The sequence below is a fragment of the Xyrauchen texanus genome, chromosome 36 (genome assembly GCF_025860055.1).
Source record: "Xyrauchen texanus isolate HMW12.3.18 chromosome 36, RBS_HiC_50CHRs, whole genome shotgun sequence".
In the NCBI taxonomy this organism is placed as follows: Eukaryota; Metazoa; Chordata; class Actinopteri; order Cypriniformes; family Catostomidae; genus Xyrauchen; species Xyrauchen texanus.
In genome coordinates, this window is record NC_068311.1 from 23,478,425 (window position 1) to 23,502,187 (window position 23,763).

At 37.9% G+C, this 23,763-nt stretch overlaps 1 protein-coding gene across 8 annotated transcripts in view; it reads left to right on the forward strand.

Annotated features, from left to right (window-relative positions):
• The first annotated feature begins 8,105 nt into the window (after positions 1 to 8,105).
• The window catches only part of LOC127629690 (synergin gamma-like), a 73,541-nt gene continuing 57,883 nt past the window's right edge, over positions 8,106 to 23,763 (forward strand). For 2 of the 8 annotated variants that reach the window (XM_052106896.1, XM_052106897.1), the window contains exons 1-8: positions 8,106 to 8,196; positions 14,925 to 14,965; positions 15,126 to 15,250; positions 16,737 to 16,864; positions 16,945 to 17,050; positions 18,706 to 18,817; positions 20,034 to 20,327; positions 22,301 to 22,576. In XM_052106896.1, coding sequence (XP_051962856.1) covers positions 8,162 to 8,196; positions 14,925 to 14,965; positions 15,126 to 15,250; positions 16,737 to 16,864; positions 16,945 to 17,050; positions 18,706 to 18,817; positions 20,034 to 20,327; positions 22,301 to 22,576 — 1,117 coding nt within the window. In that variant the 5' untranslated portion in view covers positions 8,106 to 8,161. The remainder of the gene's footprint in view (positions 8,197 to 14,924; positions 14,966 to 15,125; positions 15,251 to 16,736; positions 16,865 to 16,944; positions 17,051 to 18,705; positions 18,818 to 20,033; positions 20,328 to 22,300; positions 22,577 to 23,763) is intronic. The other 6 variants (XM_052106900.1, XM_052106904.1, XM_052106902.1 and 3 more) reach the window with 4 other exon arrangements.

Genomic DNA, 23,763 nt, shown 5'->3' on the forward strand with positions numbered 1-23,763 from the left:
ATGCTTTTCAACCGGTGTCTGTAGAATTAAGAATTACACATATGTGCAGCAATTTGTACAAATAAAGTCATGTTTGTGAGTATAAATGTTCTGCTTTGTATAAAAGTGTGACAATTTCCGAAGCAAAAAGGAGTCCGCGCATTTCTGGATCAGGCGACACGCGTGCATTTATTGATTCCTTGTTCGAGTCGATCCTGTTCGGTTCATTTGGATTTTGAGACTTTCTTTCCGCACTTTCAGCATTGACGATCCACACGTAACTGAAAGGCAAGGCAGGCAGCTACCACTAGATGGCAGTCGCAGAGAATTACCGAGTTGGCCTGCCCTGGTTTGAGAACAGATGATAATGGACATTGTTCGCATTCTCCCGAAGAACCTTTAAAACATGGATAATACCATTTTAAACCAACAAGCTGGTTGGGTAAGTAACACTAATCTTTTTTTCTTTTTTTTCTTTTATTGCATACAGAAAAGAAGAAAAAAAAGTAACTTCCTATAGACTAGCAAGTTAAAAACAATGTTCATTTGATATATTTGACATATTAATTACATTTTATAAATATTCATTTGATGAGATATTAACAAAAAAATGTTGGCTCTTCATTATGTATGTTATATTATGGTTTAGAGTGTGAGCTGATCAGGGAGGAGAGAATGTTGGCGTGGCTCGTCTGATGTTTTCTGTACGTGAGAAACTGCAAGAAAAACAAAACTAAGGACACTTGTGACAAATGTCAAAAGGTAGTGTGTGGGATCTACACATGGAAGGTAGAGAGTACATGTGTTGAGTATCGATCCACAAGCGTCAGTGAATGATGTGCGGGGTTTGCCCCCAAAACAACCAGATGCCTTGTTCAAGTGAGCCCACTTGAAATATAACGACAGACATTAGAAGCTTCATTCTAAAACCTCAATAGAAGTTTCGAATGTAAATATGACATGACATTTGGTACAGTCTAGTATGAACGCTATGGCCATTCTAGTAGTTCTAGAATTCCGGTAGTTCTAGTGTTAAATGCAAGTACAAGTCTATTGCTTGATTAGTGTCCTTTGGAAGATCAAAGTGTGTCTCAGCCATGACAGTATTACAAATGTCATAGACAGTAATGTCTTTGAAGGCCAAGTTTAAAATATATCTCTATAAATTCATGCGCATCCATGCTCTCAGTCTCTTTGAGTAAATGAATGATGCAATGACACAATCGGAAAAGAGCTATAGGCCTACACACACACCGGAAACTGTAACGCGTGCGCACGCGAAAGTCTCTTTGATTTTTTTTTTTTTTTGCACAGGTCACTTCGGGGGCTCCGACCATTAGGAAGATGCTCGTGGAAATTCTAGAACTACTAGAATGGCCATAGCGGTCATTCTGACCGTTCATACTAGACTGTACCAAATGTCATGTCATATTTACATTCGACACTTCTATTGAGGTTTTAGAATGAAGCTTCTAATGTCTGTCGTCATATTTTATGACGTCATCACCCTAAAAAATGTCAAAATCCTCGAACAAAATCCTCAATTAGAATAAAATAGAATAATATGGATTAAATGGAGCGCCAAGCGAACGCAGATAGTCCAATATAATACAATCTTTTTTTGTAATATATAATAGTGCTAGACTATACAAAAAATATATGTAGCCTATATTAGCTGCTAGACTGCCCCGGAAGGTGCGTGCCTCGCTTTGTGTCCAGCAAGTTTTCACCACAGTGAAAATGTTTTTGAAAGTCTAAACGCCAACAAACATGGATTGAGGCAGAATATTTCGTTAGATAAAAACATGTTGTGAATTTAGGAAATTATTAAATCTATATTTTTTCAAAACATGTTGAGTTTTGGACTTCACAACGCTCTGGAGTTATTGGAAATGTTTGGACAACACGAATTGGAAACAATCCTATGCAGCCACCACTGGAATCGAAATCCATGAATAAATTAATCTGTTATATTAATAATAAACACCAGGACACGAAATTTTAATTCTAATGAATGTGAAAATGTATTAGTTCATCGAAAATCACAGAACTTGCTATTGTAGCTGATTACAGATGCAACTTTGATTATTTATATTAAATTATTTTCTTTGTAAAATAAAAACAAATCAATACAATAGCTTATAAAAACATCACCAATGTGTATTTCAATGCATAGTAAAAACCTTAGACATGTATGAAACACATATAGGCCAAACCCAAAATGGCCAAAACAGTTAATAAAGAATATGAACATTCGCTAAACTGTGGGAAGACGAACTGATTTAGAAAGCAATATTTGTTTTACTGTGAGCAAAAATATCATGCTGTAAAACTATAATGAAAATAGTATGCTGTAAAATCATTATGAACGAATTCTCCTAAAAGTGGGCTCACTTGAACAAGGCATCTGGTTGTTTTGGGGGCAAACCCCGCACATCATTCACTGACGCTTGTGGATCGATACTCAACACATGTACTCTCTACCTTCCATGTGTAGATCCCACACACTACCTTTTGACATTTGTCTCAAGTGTCCTTAGTTTTGTTTTTCTTGCAGTTTCTCACGTACAGAAAACATCAGACGAGCCACGCCAACATTCTCTCCTCCCTGATCATCTCGCACTCTAAACCATAATATAACATACATAATGAAGAGCCAACATTTTTTTGTTAATATCTCATCAAATGAATATTTATAAAATGTAATTAATATGTCAAATATATCAAATGTACATTGTTTTTAACTTGCTAGTCTATAGGAAGTTACTTTTTTTTCTTCTTTTCAGTATGCAATAAAAGAAAAAAAAGAAAAAAAGATTAGTGTTACTTACCCAACCAGCTTGTTGGTTTAAAATGGTATTATCCATGTTTTAAAGGTTCTTCGGAAGAATGCCAACAATGTCCATTATCATCTGTTCTCAAACCAGGGCAGGCCAACTCTGTAATTCTCTGCGACTGCCATCTAGTGGTAGCTGCCTGCCTTGCCTTTCAGTTACGTGTGGATCGTCAATGCTGAAAGTGCGGAAAGAAAGTCTCAAAATCCAAATGAACCGAACAGGATCGACTCGAACAAGGAATCAATAAATGCACGCGTGTCGCCTGATCCAGAAATGCACGGACTCCTTTTTGCTTCGGAAATTGTCACACTTTAATACAAAGCAGAACATTTATACTCACAAACATGACTTTATTTGTAGAAATTGCTGCACATTTATGTAATTCTTAATTCTACAGACACCGGTTGAAAAGCATTTGTTTCATTGCATAGTGACACCCATTTACGAATCGTGTTCACGTTAATGAATAGCACTGGCTTGTTCGTTAGTTGTGTGTGTGTGTGTGTGTGTGTGTGTGTGTGTGTGTGTGTGTGTGTGTGTGTGTGTGTGTGTGTGTGTGTGTGTGTGTGTGTGTGTGTGTGTGTGTGTGTGTGTGGAATGCTGTAAACTGCGAAAAGGAAGTCTCAAAATCCAAATGAACCGAACAGGATCGATTCGAACAAGATGTCAATAAATGCACGCGTGTCTTCTGATCCACAAATGCACGGATTCATTTTTGCATGAGCAATTTTTGACTTATTAATGTAGAACAGAACATGTTTATTTGCAAATATGTCTGTATTTGTACAAATCGCTGCACAATCATTCAATCCCGAATTCCACAGATTCAAATCAAATGGCATTTGTTTGTGGTTAGTAAAATACATTCACAACATTTATCTAGTACATGCATAATTGTGTGTGCATTCATTAATAATAATGAGATGAATATCATTCCATACATACCTTGCATATCTGGTTTTTGTGCCTCTGGACCCGAAGTATGCATTAAAGGGTTAATGTTAGATAAGCTAAACACCTATGACCTAAAAATGTATTCATATGCTCTAAAATATTGCATTTTATATTATCTGAGTAAATTCTCCATAAAGAATGTCAGCTATGTACTGTATAAAGTCAAGTGTGTAAAAGTAGACACGTAGAAGCCTATTTGGAGTTGTTCAGTCAGCTAACCAAATGTTCCCTTTTGCTGGAGGACCAGTTTGACCTGTGATGGCTATGTTAAACTTATTTTAATGGGGCTTTTTTGTCTTCAGTTGAATGCCCCTTATAAGATACTCATACAGGTATGAAAGAGAGCATCCTGCTGGTTATACACATGTAACCCAATGATGTCGCCCTGTTTGGTTATCAATGAGTCCTTTGATTTTGCTCCCAGGGAGCCACCAAAGATCTTACTGCTGGTCTCTTTTACTACACTTCCCTGAAAGAAGAAGAGCTTCAGAAGTGGAGAGAGAGAGAGAGAGAGAGAGAGAGAGAGAGAGAGAGAGAGAGAGAGAGAGAGAGAGAGAGCAATGCTTATTAGCATTCTTTGGAGGTACTGAGTTAACAATGATTATAACCATTGTTATATTACATAGTTCAATTCAAGCTCTCACAGTGCTGTAAATGTTGGCCTGTAATTTTAGCAATTTTAACAAACCTAATAGTAAAAATACAATAAGGCAGGGCCTTAACCACTATATACATTGAGGGGGATAATAAGATATGTCCAGATTGTCCCCCCAAATAATTGATATCCTTGATGCTGTTCTGCTGCAGTCCATTATGCACCAGTGTCTAATTGTCATTAAGTTTTTGCAGGAATAACAACAAAAAAAAGTTAAAGTTTTAGCATGCACAGTAGTCTAACACCGCTTGTCAATGTCATTTGAGGTCAGTCAAATCGATGAAGGTGATACATAAATTTAAGAAGCTGGAACCTTGTGGATTATTACAGCACACACGCATGTGTCAGCGGTTGAGGTTAAGAGTGTTTGTGTCATGCAATATTTGCCCACTATTATAGGATTTAAATGTTGTACAGACCAACAGCATTTTTCAGTGGTGCAAAACTACTCACCATTTGATGAAATTTGCCATTTTTATTTAAAGAATATGTCACGTACAGTACGTGATTCTGATGTCATTCATATCAGACTTCAGACAAAGAGTCAATGTGTGCACCCTCAGATTAAATCTAGAACATGCAGACCTGACTTGTGACTACTGTTGTGCTTTTAGGTTTCAGCAAGAACACTGTCATACATTTTTTATGCAAATATTATTAGGTAATTTAAGATTTTTTTAATAATTTCTTTGTGTCTTTAATTCATTCTAAATTCTGTACATCATTTACATTTCCATTACATTTACATTTATTCATTTGGCAGACGCTTTTATCCATTTCCTAAGAGTCTTCTTTATGAGAATGTTTTATTTTGTGTAGCCTATGTCTTGTCAGGTTTGTACTCAAAAAATGAGCCACCAGTTAAAGTAGTTCACCTAAAATGGAAAAAGTACTTTTACTCACTCATTTACTCACCCTTATGTTGTTCAAATCCCACATGCTGGTACTTTTTCTTGGAACATAAAAATTGATATTTTAAGCAACTCTATTCCATAGAATAAAAGTTTATAGTGAGCAGCATATTAATATTAATAATCTTTAATATTTTAAAGGATGAAAGTGGACAATTATATTCGGGACCTCAACATCAGCCACCCCCCCCACCCCCAAAATGATTTGGTCACCACCCATGTTCAAGACATGGTTACGGCCTTGCAATAAGGAACTAATATTGGTTAAATTCGAATGTATTTTGAGGTAGTGAAACAATCACGGTTTTATTGAAAATTACTTTTTGATCAAACTTTTTTATTGTGCTGTGGATTTTTTAAAGACTTAATGCTGATTTTTAAAATGTGTAGTCTGTAAAAATGCATCATGGATACTAAGCTTAACCGTAACTCTATGCTGTGTATATTCGTTTTAATATGTATATTATTATATAAAAAAATATATTATTAAACAAAAAAATGTGAAAGCATCATATTCAGTCAGCTTGAACATGGCATAAGCAATATCATAAGTGACATTTGAGAATGAGGAATGATTTTTAATGTAAATATTTGTAGATGCAACAGACACAGCAGGGAAGGACTGGATCTTTGACCTCTGGGAAGACCCAGAGGTCAACACGAGAGCAAGCTGGACACACAGAGAACAGAGAAAAGGGACAAAGGGACAGAAAATGGAAGTTACAAACTGAATCTAGCTGTGTGTTTAGTGGTCAGAAGAGAATGGGCACTACATCAACTCCAGCTGGGCCCCAAAGGGTTTTTAATGGGCAAGAGAGCCTGGCAGGGGTCAGAGGACAGGAGGCCAATCTTTGCCAGGACTAATTGGTAACACTGTTTCAAACTGAGATCAAATTTAGCCTTTGAAGTTGAACATTTTATAATGTATTTCAAATTCTGATCTTTATTTTTTGTTTCAATATAGAATTTTAAAGATGATTATCGGACATGTGGGGACATTTTCTGTTTCATTAATATAAAATATCACATGTAAATATTAACTCATGACCCACATAATAATCCAGCCCTATTAGTATCCAATTTATGATGAGGGGTATAAAGCAAATGACAGTAATTCATCATATCTTAAGCTCCACTGTCTTATTTAACCCTCTGTTATTATTTGGGTCATTTTTGACCCGTTTGACTTTTCTTTTTAAATGCAAAAATGCTTTCCATCAATGGAGCAGTACAAGATTTGCTTATCAATTACCAAACAAATATCATGCAGTTTCACCCAGCCGATACATTTTAGAGACATTTTAGAAATATTTGTCTTAATTTTGGAACAATTTGTGTTTTCAAGTGTCATATATGAATACATCTGAATTTGAGTCAATATCAAATATCAGTATAAATATGAACTAATGACCCTCATAACTGAAAGTGCAATCATTTAAATGTAAAACAAACTTATGTTGAGAGGGGATCTATAAGACAACTAAAATAGTGAAATCACTCTGTCCATACATTTTTGAAGCAATGCCCAAAACACACAATCAATTAAACAAATCATAAACAGCAGCTTGTAGTCTTGTAACAGAGGTCGCACAAAGAAATAAGAATGTAAATATTAAACATGAATTGTTCCGCATCAAAGGTATGCTCTGCAAGCACAATGTTGTCTGATAAGAAACGGTCTACTGTACATAAAAAGACATTTTCATGGTGTATTTGAAATTCTTTACTGGTTTATTGATCGATCCTCTACACAGACCCACAGAGTGAATGGCAGAATGAGAATGGATCAATTGAGGCAAATAAATCTTTAATCTGCCTTTCAGCTCAGAGACTGATCACACTGTAAAAGGGAATCCTGACAGATAGCAGTGGCCACACTGATGCTGTCATGGAGGATGGTGAGGAATACAGTGATTTATAGAGATTGGTGGGGTGCTCTGAGTCAGTTGTGGGTTAATGTTCACCTGGGTCACAGAGCAACTGCTGGAACCTGCCTGTATTCACATCAGCTCCTCTGAGGAGGCTGGCCTTAAGCTAAACCCACTGTTCTCAGTGGGGAAACAGCATCCTTCATGCCTCCTGAATGGATCCTAATGGTTATGTAAGGTGACTATTCAGAGAGCTGAATGGATTTGAGTAGGAGAGAAATATCAGTGTTGTCCAGTGTATTAACAAACCCAAAGTATGTATACCTCCCCTTTTCATGGTAGGCCTACTGTTATTCGAACATTAACCCACAACTAATAAAATAAATAATATTAACAGTTTATTTGGCTAGTATTTTATTTTATCCTCAATTAAGTGATTTCCTCCAAAACGATGCTCGACTAAACAACACTGTAGTTTGATCTTAGTGTAAAGAAATAATGAATCTGGTAGGAAGCGCCACTCTTTTTTACAACGTAATTACTCGTAGACTTTCATCTCGGTATGAGAAAAACCATACAATGGCGCCATCGTCTGCTCAATGTGGAGAATTTCACAAAAATCACAAGAAATCCAAGTAGGTTTACTGTTGTTTGCTCAAACTGTGAAAACAAATGATTAATTTTATTTTCAAAAGAAGGGCTGTTTGCAAACTTCATGAATATTTCATTACAAAAGCACACATTCATATATTCGCGATTGTAAAATATACGATTAGGCTAAATGTATTAAACTGTAATATATCAAGTATATAATTTTTTTAAAATAGATTATTTTATGCAATCTTAACCAAGACACGAGATGACGTCATAACTGATATGACGCGGTCGATGCACGTGACCCCGGAAGTTGAGTGCGTCTCTCCTGTCCGATGACGTCACTTCATTGAGCTGTTTAAAATGGCGCTTCGGCCCGGATCAGGTGGAGGTGGCAGGTACAAAATATCTCACTGAAACGCTTTGTCATCTGTGTTTTATTCTCTATATTAACCTGCCGAAGTCAGTATATGTTAATACACGAGTCTGCTCGAAAATGCCCTCGTTAATACCGCACAGTTTCGCTGTATTTAGATGCTGGTCAGCTGGTGATGTGACGTTTGTAATGCTGCTCTCGATTCTTAAGACGACATTAGACATCAGTCAACGTTTGTCTGTGTTTATAATGCTTAGTTATTGTTCCTATTGTATGATGCTTTACAATATTATTCAATCGTTGATGAGCCAACCGTCTAACAACCAAAAATAGGCATTTATTGTCTGAGAACCCAGTGAGCTGCCTTCTTAGCATTTGTGGGTGTCTATGATGCCCTAAAATTAATATTGAACGTTCAAACGCGCCCATAATGTCCTACAATTCTTTCTAGGAATGCAGCTCACTAGGTTTTCAGAAACAGCCCTCGTCTGTGCATGCAAGTCTGACGTGACTGGGTGTTTTTCAGTGTATGTACACGGTTGTATTCTGATTTCGAGATGTAAAGATGTTTTGAGGGGGTGGTGCTCGTTATTGGCTGGTTGCAGGTAGACCAGACCCACCCCAACCAGCATGATGTATGTTTTCACTTAAGACATCTACCTGTATGTGATGTGGATCTGGTGACCTGACAGCTGCCATTGTTTGCACAGTGCAAAATAGAATTGTATTTTATTTTAATTTTTGCAACTTTGGGCGCTAGTTATATTATTTTATTTGAGCAAAAATATTTGGATATTTAGGAAGGAGACATTGCGAGTTTGCCAAAGTTTTCATTAAGAAGAGCTCATATCGTTCAGAAAGGATAAAAAGGACAACTTCATGTTTTATTTACCAAGAAGGCTTTAGTCTCCACTAAACTGCTTGAATAATGGATGTCTGGTTTCAAACAGCACAGCACCAGGTAATTCTAATACTTGCCGTGAAACCAAATAACCACAGGGTTCTACGTTTGGCTTTTATCCAAATCGACTTAAAAAGAGGAAAACATAAGCGAGTCATCTTAAGGACAGTGGTACAAAAAGTGTGATATAATAAAATTTTATTCGCATCAGAATAGTAGTATTCAAAACAGATGAAAGTTTTTGAAGTTTTTTTTTTTTTTAGTGACTGGTTAAGTGCTCATGGAAAAGATGTGTTTTTAAGCAATTTTTTTGAAGAAAGTGAGCCAGCTTCATAGAGTTAGGATGGTCATTCCACCAGCGTGGTACAATGAAGCCGAAAGTGTGTTGGTGCCACTTTGTGTTGGTACAACAAGGCCACGTTCCTTAGCCGACCGCAGACTTCTAGTTGGCGCGTAACACTGCAGAAAGGATTTTAGGTATGCTGGAGCAGACCCAGTGACTGTTCTGTATGCCAGCATCAGAGCCTTGAATTTGATGCATTAACCTGAACCTGTTGCACCATCCAGTCTTCTGGCCTGAGGATTTTTTAATGCCAAGCTGTCCTGACTTTACTGAGGTTGTTTTTCCTGCCTTTCGGACAGCTCCATCGACCAGGCCTGATCGGGTGGCGTGTACATTAGTGGCAATGGCTGATGCTTAGGAAAGGGGCCTTGGTAATATGCCTCCTGTAGAGCCATATAATTCTTTCTTGTTTGTCTCTGCTGCCCCAGCCCGGAATGCAGGCGTATGAATGTCCTTTTGGTCAGGATATATAACACCATCTCAGGCTTGAGTGGGGTGGGAAATTTCATGGCCTGCATATTGCTGGCACTCCATTCTTCCATGACTGTAGACCCACCGGATGACTGTAGCCCCTCGAGTATTCACACAGTGCAATCAGGTAGCACTGGAACCATAGAAGTGGGAAGGCATGGCTGCTGTACACCGCATCACCTCAGCAGGCTGTCAGAAACACCTGGCACCTACTAGAACATGCCAAGTCCTTGAGGATGAGAGTGAATCTACAGAAGAGTTGCGTTGTACCTTGTCAGTCTGTGTGCTTCCTGGGCATGCACCTGTGCTCCAGAACAATTAAGTATACTCTCACAGTGCACAGGAGGTGACACAGGCTGCCTCACATCAACCTTTTACAACTGGCTGGACTACTCACTGAGACCTCTATGGTCATTCATCTAGGCTATTGCACCTATGCCCATTCCAGCGTTGGCTAATAGCCAGACGGTTGTCGGCAATTCACAATCGGCTTTCCCCAGTGCAGGTTACAGCCAGCTGTTCCGCCACCCTTGTGCTCTAGCGACAAGGAAGGTTTCTTCCCTAAAAGATGTATGTCACATCAGCATTCTGGAGCAGTGGGCAGTACTTCTTACTCTGAGACACTTTAAAAAGGAGTTGTCAGGGAGAAACATACTTGTGCAGACGGACAACACTACAGTTGTGTTCCTCATCAATAACAAAGGGGGAATGAGGTCTCTACCGTGCATCCAGCTAACACAGGTATTACTGCTGTGGGCAGACTGACACTTTCTGTTAATCAGAGCAATGCACATTTCCGGTCATTGCAACAGCATGATGGATTCACTCTCCCACTCTGTTCCAAACCAAGGGGAATGATGTCTACTAGTGGTTGACCGTTAGCCTATATCGCCAAGCTGATAAATCAGCCGCTATTAACATTTTGTAATTATCGCATCGGCTGATATATTTTCCCCTTTGGCCGAGTTGTTTCTTGAGGGCACTCAGAATCGCCCACTTGCATGTGAAGTGACTGAGACATGTAAACGATCAGTCATGGTTAGTTTTGTTGTTACGTGCCATCTTTTTACTACTTTAATAGACCGGTGTGCAACACTGGGTCATTTAAACGGTCCGCATATCAGAGCCACGCCAGAGGCGTTTGAGCTCATTATGTTAAAGTAGTTGCCTTTTTCATTCTCGCTCTCTCTCCTCAACAGTTCCCTGTCACTTTTAACTGTCTTGCCTAATGATAAAAGGCAAATATCTATAAAAGTAATTAGAGCCCGTCCGATATGGGATTTTTGAGATGATACCAATTTTATAGGGAGAAAATTATCTGATTATTGATATGGTGGCTGATATAGTTAACTTTAAGCTGGAATGAAAACAGACCTTGTGTATGTAGATTATGCACCAATTATGCACCGATATGACAATACAAAGGTACTCAGAAGGCTGCTTTCTTAAACAAATACTTTTATTCAAAGAATAATTGTCATTAATTATATTTTGTCAACAAATTCTAGAAATGAACACTGAGAAAACAAAGACTTAATAAAAATACAATAAATAGCTAAATAAACATCAGTACTGTATGTTCAGTATCAATCAATTGCTGTTTAAATAAATAATAAATTCAAAAAAATAAATAGCTAAATAAACTTCAGTTGTACTGTTTAGTATCAGTCAAATGCTGACTATTTTAATACTGCCAAAATAATCACAAATAATAACTCATGGTTCGCTGCTGCCAAGTCAAGAGATAAACAGTGTCAGCAGTGGAATCCAAAGTTTTAAATAAAACTTTTTTTTAATGCAACGACTAGAATTGTTCGGTCGATGTGAATCCTGAACAAAACAGTTTGGTGAATACGTTCACACATTAGCTTTCAATCAGCTGACAAGCAATGAAAGTAGCTTCGACGTTAGCTACTTAGCTATAAGCTCATTGTCATGGAGAGTAAAAGATGGACGTTGTATATTTACTTTCCAGCATTGCATCTCACCAACTAGGTAACAGTGTAGTGTGAAATCAACACTAAACATACACAATTCACCACTGCACCATTGTCTGCTGAGCTGCAAAATATGTTCTGATGCTTACCTTTCAATCTACTACATTACTGACTGCACTGACAAACTATAGCTGGCTAGCAGCAAACAGATATGATAAACATGAATGACATGGTTGTCAGGGACAGGGTTATTGTTATATTAGTTATATTGAAAAGGAAAAATTATGGGGTCATTGTTTAATAACTTTCCAGTATGTATTTCACAAACTAGTTGGCAACTTACGAGCACTGCTGGACAAACTACATTATGACACCAATTGAATACACCAATATGAAACCAGAGGAATCTATTGTCCCAGATGAATGGGACGTATGGCATCTATCCCCGGAGAGATTGAGGCTCTGCGTCTGGCCCCTGGGGTTGAGCAGATGCTCTCACAATGCTCGGCAGGATTCAGGAATACTGTCATGAATGCCAGAGCTCCTTCAATGGGTATTAAATATGCCAGTAAGTGGAAATTGTTTGTTTCATGGTGTGCTAATTGGGTTCTTAATCCATTTGACTGTCCTGTTGGCTCAGTGCTGGACTTTCTGCAGCACTTACTGGACACTGGTACACTGGCAGCTATAGCAGCTCATCTGGACCCTGTGGGAGATGTGTCAATTGGTGCTAAACTTGATATGCCATTTCTTAAGGGAACTTTATACATTAATCCACCGGTGTGCAGAGCACATTCTCAGTGGACCTACAGGTGGTGCTTAATAGCCTGTGTTCGGTGTTCATCTAGGGCTGTTGCATCTATGCCCATTCCAGCATTGGCTAATAGCCAGACCGGGAAGCTGGAATTTACCTAATGAACATTTTCTTGCGAGATGTGCATCTAAAAATATCTGCGAAGTTGAAGAAGTGAAGTTCATATCGTGAGTCAGAGTGAGATCCATGTAGAGATGTACAGTATGTTGAAACATGCAAAGACTTACTTTAGAAAACATTCTTAAGACTTTCTTGAGCAGGCTGACATTAGGGATATTTCTATGAAGGCTGCTTCTCTTGGCTATAACATCATCTAGGAGGGTGAGCGAGTTGCATGCCCTCTCAGTAAGTCCTCAATGCCTCAGGTGGGGGCTCGAGGACAGTCAGGTCAGTCCTTGGCCGAACCTGACTTTTCAACCCAAGGTTTTGTCAGCACAGTTCGCTAACCATCCTATTCACCTTGCTGCCTTTTGCCCAGAGGGTGATTCTTCTCATGTAGCCATGTGTCCAGGACGGACATTGTGGCAGTATGTTTCAAGAACTGCTTCATTGCGTACCAACAATCAGTTGTTTATTAGTTTGCGTGCCTGCCGGAAATGTGCATGCTTATCTAAGAAATGTCTGGCTCATTGGGTGGTTGACACCATTTCCAATACATACCGTTCGGTAGATCATCCAGTTTCTGCATCTGTGAAGTGTCACTCAACACGTGCTGTAGCCACTTCATGGACAGCACTGCGTGGTGTGCCCCTCTCTGAAATATGTGTGGCAGCTTCGTGGGTGTCACCTTGCACATTCACAAGATTTTATATATTTAATGTGGCCTCTGTTCCTTTAGTTAGCTCTGCTGTACTTCCAGAAAACGTTTAAGACTGTGTATATAGTCCTTGTGACTTGGTTGTATTCGTCTTCCACTATGTTAATTCATCTCTGATGGTCTGGAACAATGAAAAAGAATGCTGACTACTCACATAACCGTGGTTCTGTGTATAGTAGAAGATCGGCAGTGTCTCTGGTCTCAGACCAACGAGAATGACTACAGAGGCAGACCATGACATGAACAGAATCATATATGGCTTCTGACACTTCCTCGGTCAGGGTCATGTGTGAAAAAGAAATGCAAGATTCTCGATATCATGCGCAAGCGCACAACTCCTTTCACTATGTTAATCCGTCTTCCACTATTCATAGAATCACGGTTATGTTAGTAACCAGCATTTGGCTAAATCTAAAGTGAAACTTATAACAACATCAAATGCATCTTGCACTCTATATTGGGTTAGACAGCTATACATTTTAAAATTCTGTGTCAAAGCTGCTGATGATATGAAGCTTATTCTCTTTAGTGTTGATTTTTGGTTATAACTGTGTGTGCAGTGATGGATGTCTTGTGATGGTAACAGTTTGAAATGATGGCTTGATGATGTGATCTCTGTGCCATGATGTCACAGCAGATCTCTGAATGTTAATCTGGTTTAATCGAGTGTTTTATTTTTTTTATCCTCGCTCTGTTGTATCACAGTCTCTGTGAGAGCTCTGTAAAGCTGTAGGCCTGCGGGTGAACAGATGCAACATAGACAGACAGATCCTCTCCGTGCCAAAAGAGAGTTTTCTGCAGGGCCTTACTGGAGTGTTAGCCCACATTTCAAGCTATTCTCAAAGCAAACAAATTTAGGCTTACTCTGGATGAGACTGTCAGGTTTCTTCACACTAGCGCTTTTGCTGCAAACCCAGACAATTGCAAGCAGTTTTCATAGTTTATTTGAAGAGGTGATCTGTGGTACGTGAACACCAGTATCGTTCGCATTTCTCAATTAGTAAGGAAGCAATTAGGCCTGCATGCTCCCGGCTGCAATTATTAACCTATAATGCATTTATCATAGCTGCTTGTCTCTTCGGAGAGTAGAGACTTTCTTATCCCTTGCAATGCAACTGTAACAGGATTTCAGGAATATATAGAGTAGTTTTCAAAGTTACTACATTATTACTTCACTACTCCGTTCACTTCTGAATATCATACAACCCTGTTGGAAACAACATCATGGACAACCAACCGTTATTATTTTGGTTTCTTTAGCAAGTGCCAGTGGACTCTGTTTCATAAATGTTTTTTTCGGTTGTAAGATTGATTTCTTGCCTTTTAGTTTTCCTCTCTCTCTTAAACACAGAAGGCAATTGTATAGACACAACATTAGCTTGATATGAGAAATGAGCTTCAGGGCTTTGAAATGGACAGCCTGGTAAATTACAACAATACTGAATGTTCCTTTCTATTCTTTTCTAGTTTTATGTACCCAGTTGGAGGAGGCGTTGGACCACCTCAAGGTAAGAATCAGAATCTTCATGTGTATTTTACCTCTTTTTAATTAAATTGGATATGTTTCTTTATTATGAAATTTTTTGACAAGAACTAGGAATCAAATCACTATGGCTATAAAAATAAAATTGCACTAAGTGATTTTTTTAAACTATTCTTTAATGGCAGGAATGATTCCCATGCAACAGCAACAACAGCAGGGCTTCCCCATCGTCCAGGTGATGCAGCCCAACATGCAAGGGATGATGGGAATGAACTTTGGTGCACAGATGCCTGGTGCTATGCCTATACAGGTCAGCTTCAATTTCTGAAAAACATTAGAAACATCAAAGATATATCTTTTATGTTAACATGTCACCCATTCCTTTCTTTTACTTTCATTTTTCTTTTTCCGTATACTGGTCATAAACATCTAAGACATCTCTCATGGTAATATGAATTTTCCCTCTTTAATTTTCATGCCTATACAGGTCAAGCGTCTGTTTCTGAGACACATTAGAAACATCTAAGACATATCCCTCATGTTATAATACTGTATACTGTCATCTTAATATTTTCCTTTCTTTTAACTCTTTCCTTTCATTCTGCTCATATCTATCGTGTTAATATGATTTTTCCTTGGATTTTTCTTTTTCCTGTTTCTTCTAATCCTTATACTGGTCATAAACATCTAAGATATATCTCTCATGCTAATATACATTTTCATCCTTTCCTGTCAAAATCAAACTTACCATGATAGCTTGACATATAAGAGTTCATAGCACTATAAAAACATACTGTAAATTTCAGAAACAAAAAAATTCTTCGGTAGTCCAAAAAAAGGCTTTATTGAAACCAAGGTCCTCCACACTAATACATCATAGTGAGGTATTAAATCAGCACAGGCCAGCCTCTGCATAAACAGATCAACCTCTACTTTATTGTTGACACTGCTTAGGCCTGTCCACCAGTCTTGCCATTAGAGTAGAGCGGTGAGATTATTTTTGGAGCAACAGGAGGTGTCACGATGGCCATGAAGATGTCAAGATGTTGTGCAGTGCCAGGTTGTGGGAAACTAGATCTCTTGAATTTGCTTCGCAAGAATCCCAACATTAAGAATGAGAGGCTGACGTTTATTTTTAATGAAGTTCCGGATTGTGTCATAAGAACGTGTTTGTTTGCTCGCTTCATTTTACCGATGATTCTTTCACAAACAAGACACAGTTCGAAGCAGGCTTTGCAGAGAGACTTAAATTACATACAATATATATATATAAAAAAAATCCAATTCATCAAACCTTTAAAAAATACTGTCATCTTTCTCTTTTCCTCGCTGATCTCAATAAAGATATTTTTTCTTAGTGGGAGAGAGATTGTAATCAAAGGGTAAGGCATAGTTATCACTGCATTTGTCTTATCACATCCCTAAAACTTCTGTGAGATTTTGCAAACAACATTTTAACAGGAAACAACAAAATATTTTCACATGTTATGATCTGACTTTTATTTTTTTATTTTTTTACACTTTTTTTTTGTCATCATATTGATTCAGTCTAACCTCGGCTGTTGCATTTTTTTTTAAAGATGTATTTTATTATAGGATATTTGATTATACTTTAATTACTTTCAAATACAGGGTGGTTTTGTGCAGTTCTATGAATTTTATGAAATTAGTTGGATGAAGGTGTTAACTATTTTTCTTCCCTATATATGGCTCATTCCTATCTTGTGGTTGTGCCATTAAATTGAACCACTAATGTCTGTTCAGATTTGCTCATTGTCTTTCTGCTGTGTTTTTAGGGTGGGATGGCTATGGGTATGCAAACTCCCGGGATGCAGTTCATGGGTCAACCTCAGTTCATAGGCATGAGGGGGCCGGGGCCACAGTTCTCTGCAGATCTACAGAAACAGATGGCGGAGGAGCATCAGTAAGGTTTTACATATTCATTCTGCTGGAATGTTGTTAGTACATCAAAGCTTGTCCCTTGATCAGTGTGTGTGTCCATAGAAAACGGCTGGAGCAGCAGCAGCGGATGGTGGAGGAGGACAGGAAGAGGAGACAGTTTGAAGAACAGAAACAGAAATTGCGTCTCCTGAGTAGCGTCAAACCAAAAGTGAGCGAATACTTTAAAGGAATAGTTTACAGTCATAATTCTTTTCTGCTGAAGTAACCAAGGCTGCACAGGCAGGTTTAAATAATATTAGCCAATAACTAGGGATGCACCGATACCACTTTTTCTCTTCCAGTCCGATTTAATATGCTCTTTAATATCTAAAGAAACACAAACCTATAACTACACATTATTTAAATATAAATGTAAAGCTTATTAAGAAACACTTTATTATTAACTAGTATACTGGATAATGTAGCAGCAAAATTAACAGTAATTCCAGTATAAGTCATCAGTAGAAAAGAAGCCTTTTTTCAACTTGTGTCTGGACTTTAAAGGATTCAAATCTTTTTTTGTTCAATTTAGTTGTAAGATATCAGCTCACTTTTCATTCACACAGTTATTTTTTGGAACCATTCAACTTAAATATTATTGTAATTTGTAAACAAATCAGAATCAGCTTTATTGCCACAGTATGCTTACACATACAAGGAATTTGTCTTGGTGACAGGAGCTTCCAGTTTACAACCATACAAACAATACCAAAAACAGCAGCAAGACATAGGTAATTAAAACAAAAAAGAATACAAAATAAATAATTATACATCTACGTACATACACCTTCATACATACCCACATACACACGTAGTGCAAATCTATTACAATCTGTATATAAAGAACAAAAAACAGTATATTATGTACAGAGCAATGTAAGTAATGGCAGAAGTGGATATGTTGGATAATATAAATAGACTTAAACTGTGTATTGCACATAATTATTGCTCAATGGGCCAATGTAATTCTTCATTAGATGTATGAAAATGGTCAAATGGTAATCATAATAATATATAGTAATATATTTCAATCGTGCACCTTTAACTTTTAAACCCTCATGCTTTTATTTTGACAATCAGAATTCTCCAGGAAGTCCTGTATGTGTCTGTTTGTAGGCAAGTTCACAGTAATTTAATTAACTTCTTATTCAAGTTCTGGTAAAAAGTAACTCCGGTGCCGTTCTAAATGCATATTATAAGTGAACCGAACTATTGAGCATCTACATCTGAGATGTTGTTCGTGAGTAACATTCAAATATTGCGCACTGTGTGAAGGCTAAAAATAGCCTTGTGTGTTAACAGCAGCACCATTCACTGACGCATGTGCATTTTATATATTTACTTATTAAACAGCCTTTTGTGATTCACAGAGCAATCGCACATCTTCAAGAGGCTTTTAATAAAATGCATGAGTCATATGAACTATTTTATTTGTGTTTTTATGGTTCTTTTATGTAATATTTGGAGCTTGACTGTAACAATCATGACTAACACGCAGTATCGGATTTGGATCGGGCTCGTTGGAACGAGACACAATCCATCTAAAAACGTCAGTATCGGAGCCGATACCAATCCAGGTATCGGATCGGTGCATCCCTACCAATAACATCATAGCTGACTTTTCATGATACACTCAAATCCACATAGATGAATTCAAATCCAGTCCTACATTAGTTCCCACTGAATACTCTGTTTCATTTGGATATAAGTCAGATTAGACAAGTTAAATGTGACTAACTTTTAGTATTCTTTTGCATGAATACTTTTAAAGTTACGCTTTCTTGCATATCAACATATTCAAACTATTTTTATATTCTTCTACAGACTGGGGAGAAAAGTCGTGATGACGCTTTAGAGGCCATCAAAGGAAACATGGACGGCTTCAGCAGAGATGCCAAAATGCATCCAACACCGTCTGCACAGTCTAAGAAACCAGGTACATTTAGAAATGCACTCTAGCTGCCTTCAGGCCATTTGCTTGTTGTCCCTGCTCATGATGTCATGGGTCACATCTGTAACCCAGACAGCTTTTGACAAGGCCAAAGTGGTCATCATGAGCTGAAGGACATTGTTAGGGACAAACCCTCACACATTCAACACACAGTTAAAACTCAGCCTTAATACAAACACACCTCACCTTAAACCTACAGCCAAGGTGAAGCTATTTTTTCTCCAGCAGCCACCAGGAGGCCCTCCAGATGTTTCCTTTGAGTGTGAGATATTTCCTCATCTCCCATGTAACACATTATCTTTGCCCTTCACACTCTTACAGTTTCATTCCTCACACACCCTCACCCCAGTGGCTGTTAGCTTCATTTCAGACCTGCAAATGCAATTAATATTACTTTAGAAACATTGTTTATACTTGACTGCTGTAACTGTTTTTAGTTTTGTCTAGTTGTGTTGTCTAGTTTTTTTGTTTAGTCTAGTTCTCTAGCAAGGTTAATCTCACAAAGAAATGCCTGGGTTGTATTTCACCCCAAAATCAGAAGACGACAATAAGAAAATAATAATTTATTTATCTGACTTTATCTAAATTCTGTCATTATTTTCATGACGTTTAAGCCTAAACTCCCTCCAAATTCCATTTACTGTAATGCAGATCAATCTCATTATTGTAATACAGCAATAACAATTGTCAGGTCAGAACACAATGATTTTTTATTTTAAAATCAGCATGAATTAAAGGCAATACCGCAAATACTGCCATGATATATGCTTTAGTACTTTTATAATTTGGACTTTATAAATGTACTTTACAATTAAATTACATTTATTTAGTTTTATTTTTCAAACTATTCACAGACACAATGTCACAATGCAAAAAATCTTAATGTGTCTTAATAATATGCTTTGTTTTCTGCATAATTTCTCCTCTGTTTCTTTTCATTTTGGGGTAAAATGTAAACAGGAAATTTCTTGACAGTTTTCATGAGATTTACTCTGATATATATTTCTGTACTAGAGATACTGAATATATCCATTTACATTTTTGTATGTCTTTTGCCTGCTAAACAAGAACAATTAACCTATTGAAGTTCAGTACCCTCTTGTTGTTCTCTGTAAATACTGTTTTCATTTTTCTGTCTGTCTGTTTGATCATATCTCATGATGTGTGTTGTCTGTTTCACTCTCTTGTTTGGTTTTTGCAGACTCATCGCCATCTCATTCATCTGTCACCTCTCACTCTCTTCCCCCTGCTTTCCCCGACAACGATGAGTTTAGTGACTTTTTGCAGGGCCCTGTCGATACCTCTTCCTCATTCACTTCTTCCCTCCCTCCATCCTCCCCTTCACTGAGAGCAACTCATGCCAGCCAGTCTTTAGAGACGGGGCCCGGCCAGCACCCCCCCTCTTCCCCTATCCCTCACTCTCTCCCTCCATCTCTCTCTGTCCCCCCTGCCATCCAACACTCTGTCATCTCCAGCTCCCAAACTGCATTCCAAGGTAACTCCTCTCTCTCGCTCTTTTTGCATCGTATCATCACTTGTTAGCTTTAGCAGTTAGCCCCTGCTGCTAGATGCTGTAACAGTGCCCCCCCACATTATTTTAAGGCATTATTTTATGGTAGTGGTGGGTGGTATGCTAGGTTTAAAAAAATAAAAACTTATCAGCAACAGGTAAACGCCCAGTTCTACCAGCCACTTTTTGTGGAAGATGGCCTTTCTTGTTTCACACCATAGTGGTGGGCAGATGAGCAAAATTTGGCGAGTGGTGGATGTTAATTTCACATCATGGTGATTTCACACCCCAGTGATATCACCAAAATCTTGTCACAATAATGGTTTATAACACAATATAGTTACTTTTGCTGGAAATTCACACATATCTTCACATTTGCCTATGCACCACTTGAGTTAAAAACAAAATACTCAAAGCAGTATATCATTATAAATAGGACTGTATGAGCAAAGTTTAAAACTATTGTAAGACAATAGATAATATACATACACGTGACCTTTGTGTGGCCGCACATCATTTAAATTCTTTGGGTGCATCTCAATTAACTCCCTAATTTAGTAGTCAGGGCACCTGGCCAAGGAGTCTGCCATTTCTAGGTCTCTCCCATTTGCAAAATCGTTCCTGTGGCTGAAGTCGCTCCCTAAAAATGCCCGAATGCACCGTAAAAACCAGAGAGCATCTTTGTTCTTTATGTTTCCCTTTCAGAAATGTTGTCATGTTTTTGGAAGTCTCAAGTTGTTAGTAGACAGGCACAAGTGTAAAACTAGGAAGTCAAAGCCTTATTTTCTCTTTAAAAAGAGTTTTTGTTTGTAATTATCTTTCATCTATAATGTGCATGAAAGGGAAACAATCTTTTAAATCTTGTAGTTGTTACAAAATACACATCCTTAAATTTATATTTATTTTTTTTGTTATTTATCTTTCATAATAGCAATGTACGTTCAATGTAGTTTCTCTTATACAGTGATGTTGTTGATTAATGTTGATTAAATTACATTAAATGTACAATCTTTACATCATGTCACAGGCTGGTTAATGAGTGTTCATGATTGATATACTGATTTACTACATAGCAATCAGGGGAGCAAGATGAGACACATTTTCAATTTATGTGGCACAACTTTTTTTGGCAACTGTAAACAGCATAGACTTTAACCTTGGCTACGCCAAAGTCCTTCGAAGGCAAGTCGGTCCACTCTGCGGCCATCTTGGAAATGCTCCCAGGCAGCTATTTTCTTTGGATACAAGCGGCATAAAAGTACAGCTCCTATCTACTTGAATGGGGAGATGACTGAAATCTCCAAAACTGTTGGTCAAGATTATGATCAAATAACATATTTAAAATCAGCAGTCAAATTTGACAACTATAGCATCATAAATTGTGCTTCTTTAGCTCAGATCACACTATTAAAAAAATTTTTTTTTTTACACGCTAGTTCAGCTAATTCGCATATGCATTCTTGAGTTGACTGACAGACATTGTCTTTATCTAAAAGGCTATTGGCTCTTTTAGCTGTAAGGTGGGACTTTCTATTCTACATCTGGCATATTAAGTGTTCCGATTTCTCCTATTAATTTTAAAAAAAGTGCTCCGCCTTGGTCTTAATAGTCTCTGGCTACACCGGACCCGATTGGTGCATCGGTTACATAGGCTTGTTCTTTTGCTCGTTAAATAGACTTGTTTTCTGTTTTATTTTCTTAAGTTTTTCTTCTATTATTAAATTAAATTAGCCAATCATATCGGGCCTAAACATTTCCTGTTCTGCCTCAGGTTCTATGAAAAAAGTCAGTGAATAAATTAATGAAGCAGTCCCCCATGTTATTTTTTTAATGAATCCACATACAAAAGGCCTACTTATACTATAGTTGTCGCTTCTTATTAAGTTGGGATAGGAAAAAGGTATTTCAACAATAAAAATCACGTTTAAAGTCATAACCTCTGTCCCTAACTGATTCAGGCCCATCTCTGGAAGAAAAGATGTTCTCATCATGTGATTTGACAGCTGATAAGAAGGCCCATGTTAGTTTTAAGCCACGACATGTTCTGTCTGAGCTGGGTCCCAGAGCTCAGGCCACAACCCAATTTCACAGCTGCTCCAGATCCCGAAATTGGGGCCAAACTCAAGACGACTTCTGTTCTACCTTCATCGTAGAGACAGCACCTGAGCCTCTTCCTGTGGCTCAAGCGCCACCTGCAGCGGAAACCCCGCCGGTCCAGCCCACTAGTGCCTGCGGTGAGAAGAAAATATCTGTAACTTCTGCCCCGCCTTTTCCAAGCTTCACAAAATAAACACAGCTCGATACTTCCTGCCCTGTCTCTTTGCTAATCCTGGTATGCATCAACATATGGGCTTCATGGTGCTCTTGGTTTCTTTTAAAAACCTTTCATATGGCTTGAAATCTCCATGATATTATACCTAATACTTCCTAATGGATATCCAAGTAATCAAACCTTCCATCTTCAACTCTCTGTGGTAGTGCAATGCTCAAGCTTGAAAGTGGAGAAAATTAATGGATGCATATGGTTTACATTTCAAGACAATATGCTCTTTGAACATGAAAAATGCCTTTGGATGACAACTGAGGGAAAATGTGTCATATAATATGCTCTTCCACATGCTTAATCTAAATTTGGGGCCTGTGTTTATGTATCTAATGTAGTGAGTTTTGTAACACTCCAAACATATGTGCCAGCTTTATAAGGGCTTTGAATAACCACATCAGCTTTCATTAGAGAGGTGAGACAGCTGCTTTGCCAGTAACATGAAAATATGTCTAGAGAAGATCTTCTGTCTGATGTTGTGAATGCTTTCCTTTCTATTCTGGTCAACATATCCCACTAACAAGTGTATGCAACCTAAAATTTGTGCATGTTGGCAGTTTAACATTTACAGTATATGCTGGGCTTTGATCTCTTAACATGGGGTGCTAAATTAATTCTTACAATTTTAGATTCTTTTCTCTCTGCATTATTGCCTATACAGGGCTCAAAAAAGAAAAGAAAAAAAGAAGACTTTTTTAAAACTCAAACATTAAGGAGCCAAATGGCTGTTTTTAGTAGCCAAATCTGCGCTCCCAGTTACGAGCTTTGATGAGAAAGTGAATCTGATTCAAACTGCTAACCTGAGCTCAAACCCTCAGTTCTTTTTGGGTGATTCTTGAAAAAGAGTCAATTGTTCATGACTGTGTTTATTGTTGCATGCGTTGCAGCAAGCTTGTCAGAAACAGAACGGGTGAAAAGAGGCACTAGACACACTGGTGCACTCTCTAAATATGTATTCAGTAACTCGCAAGATATCTCACAAAATCGCACATGAACGTACACAACCTGACTGTCGCCAATGGTGACTATATTTTAAATTATTGTTACAATCATTTATTTTTGGTTGCAGTCTGGAGCCCTGCATCATTTCTCTGTAAT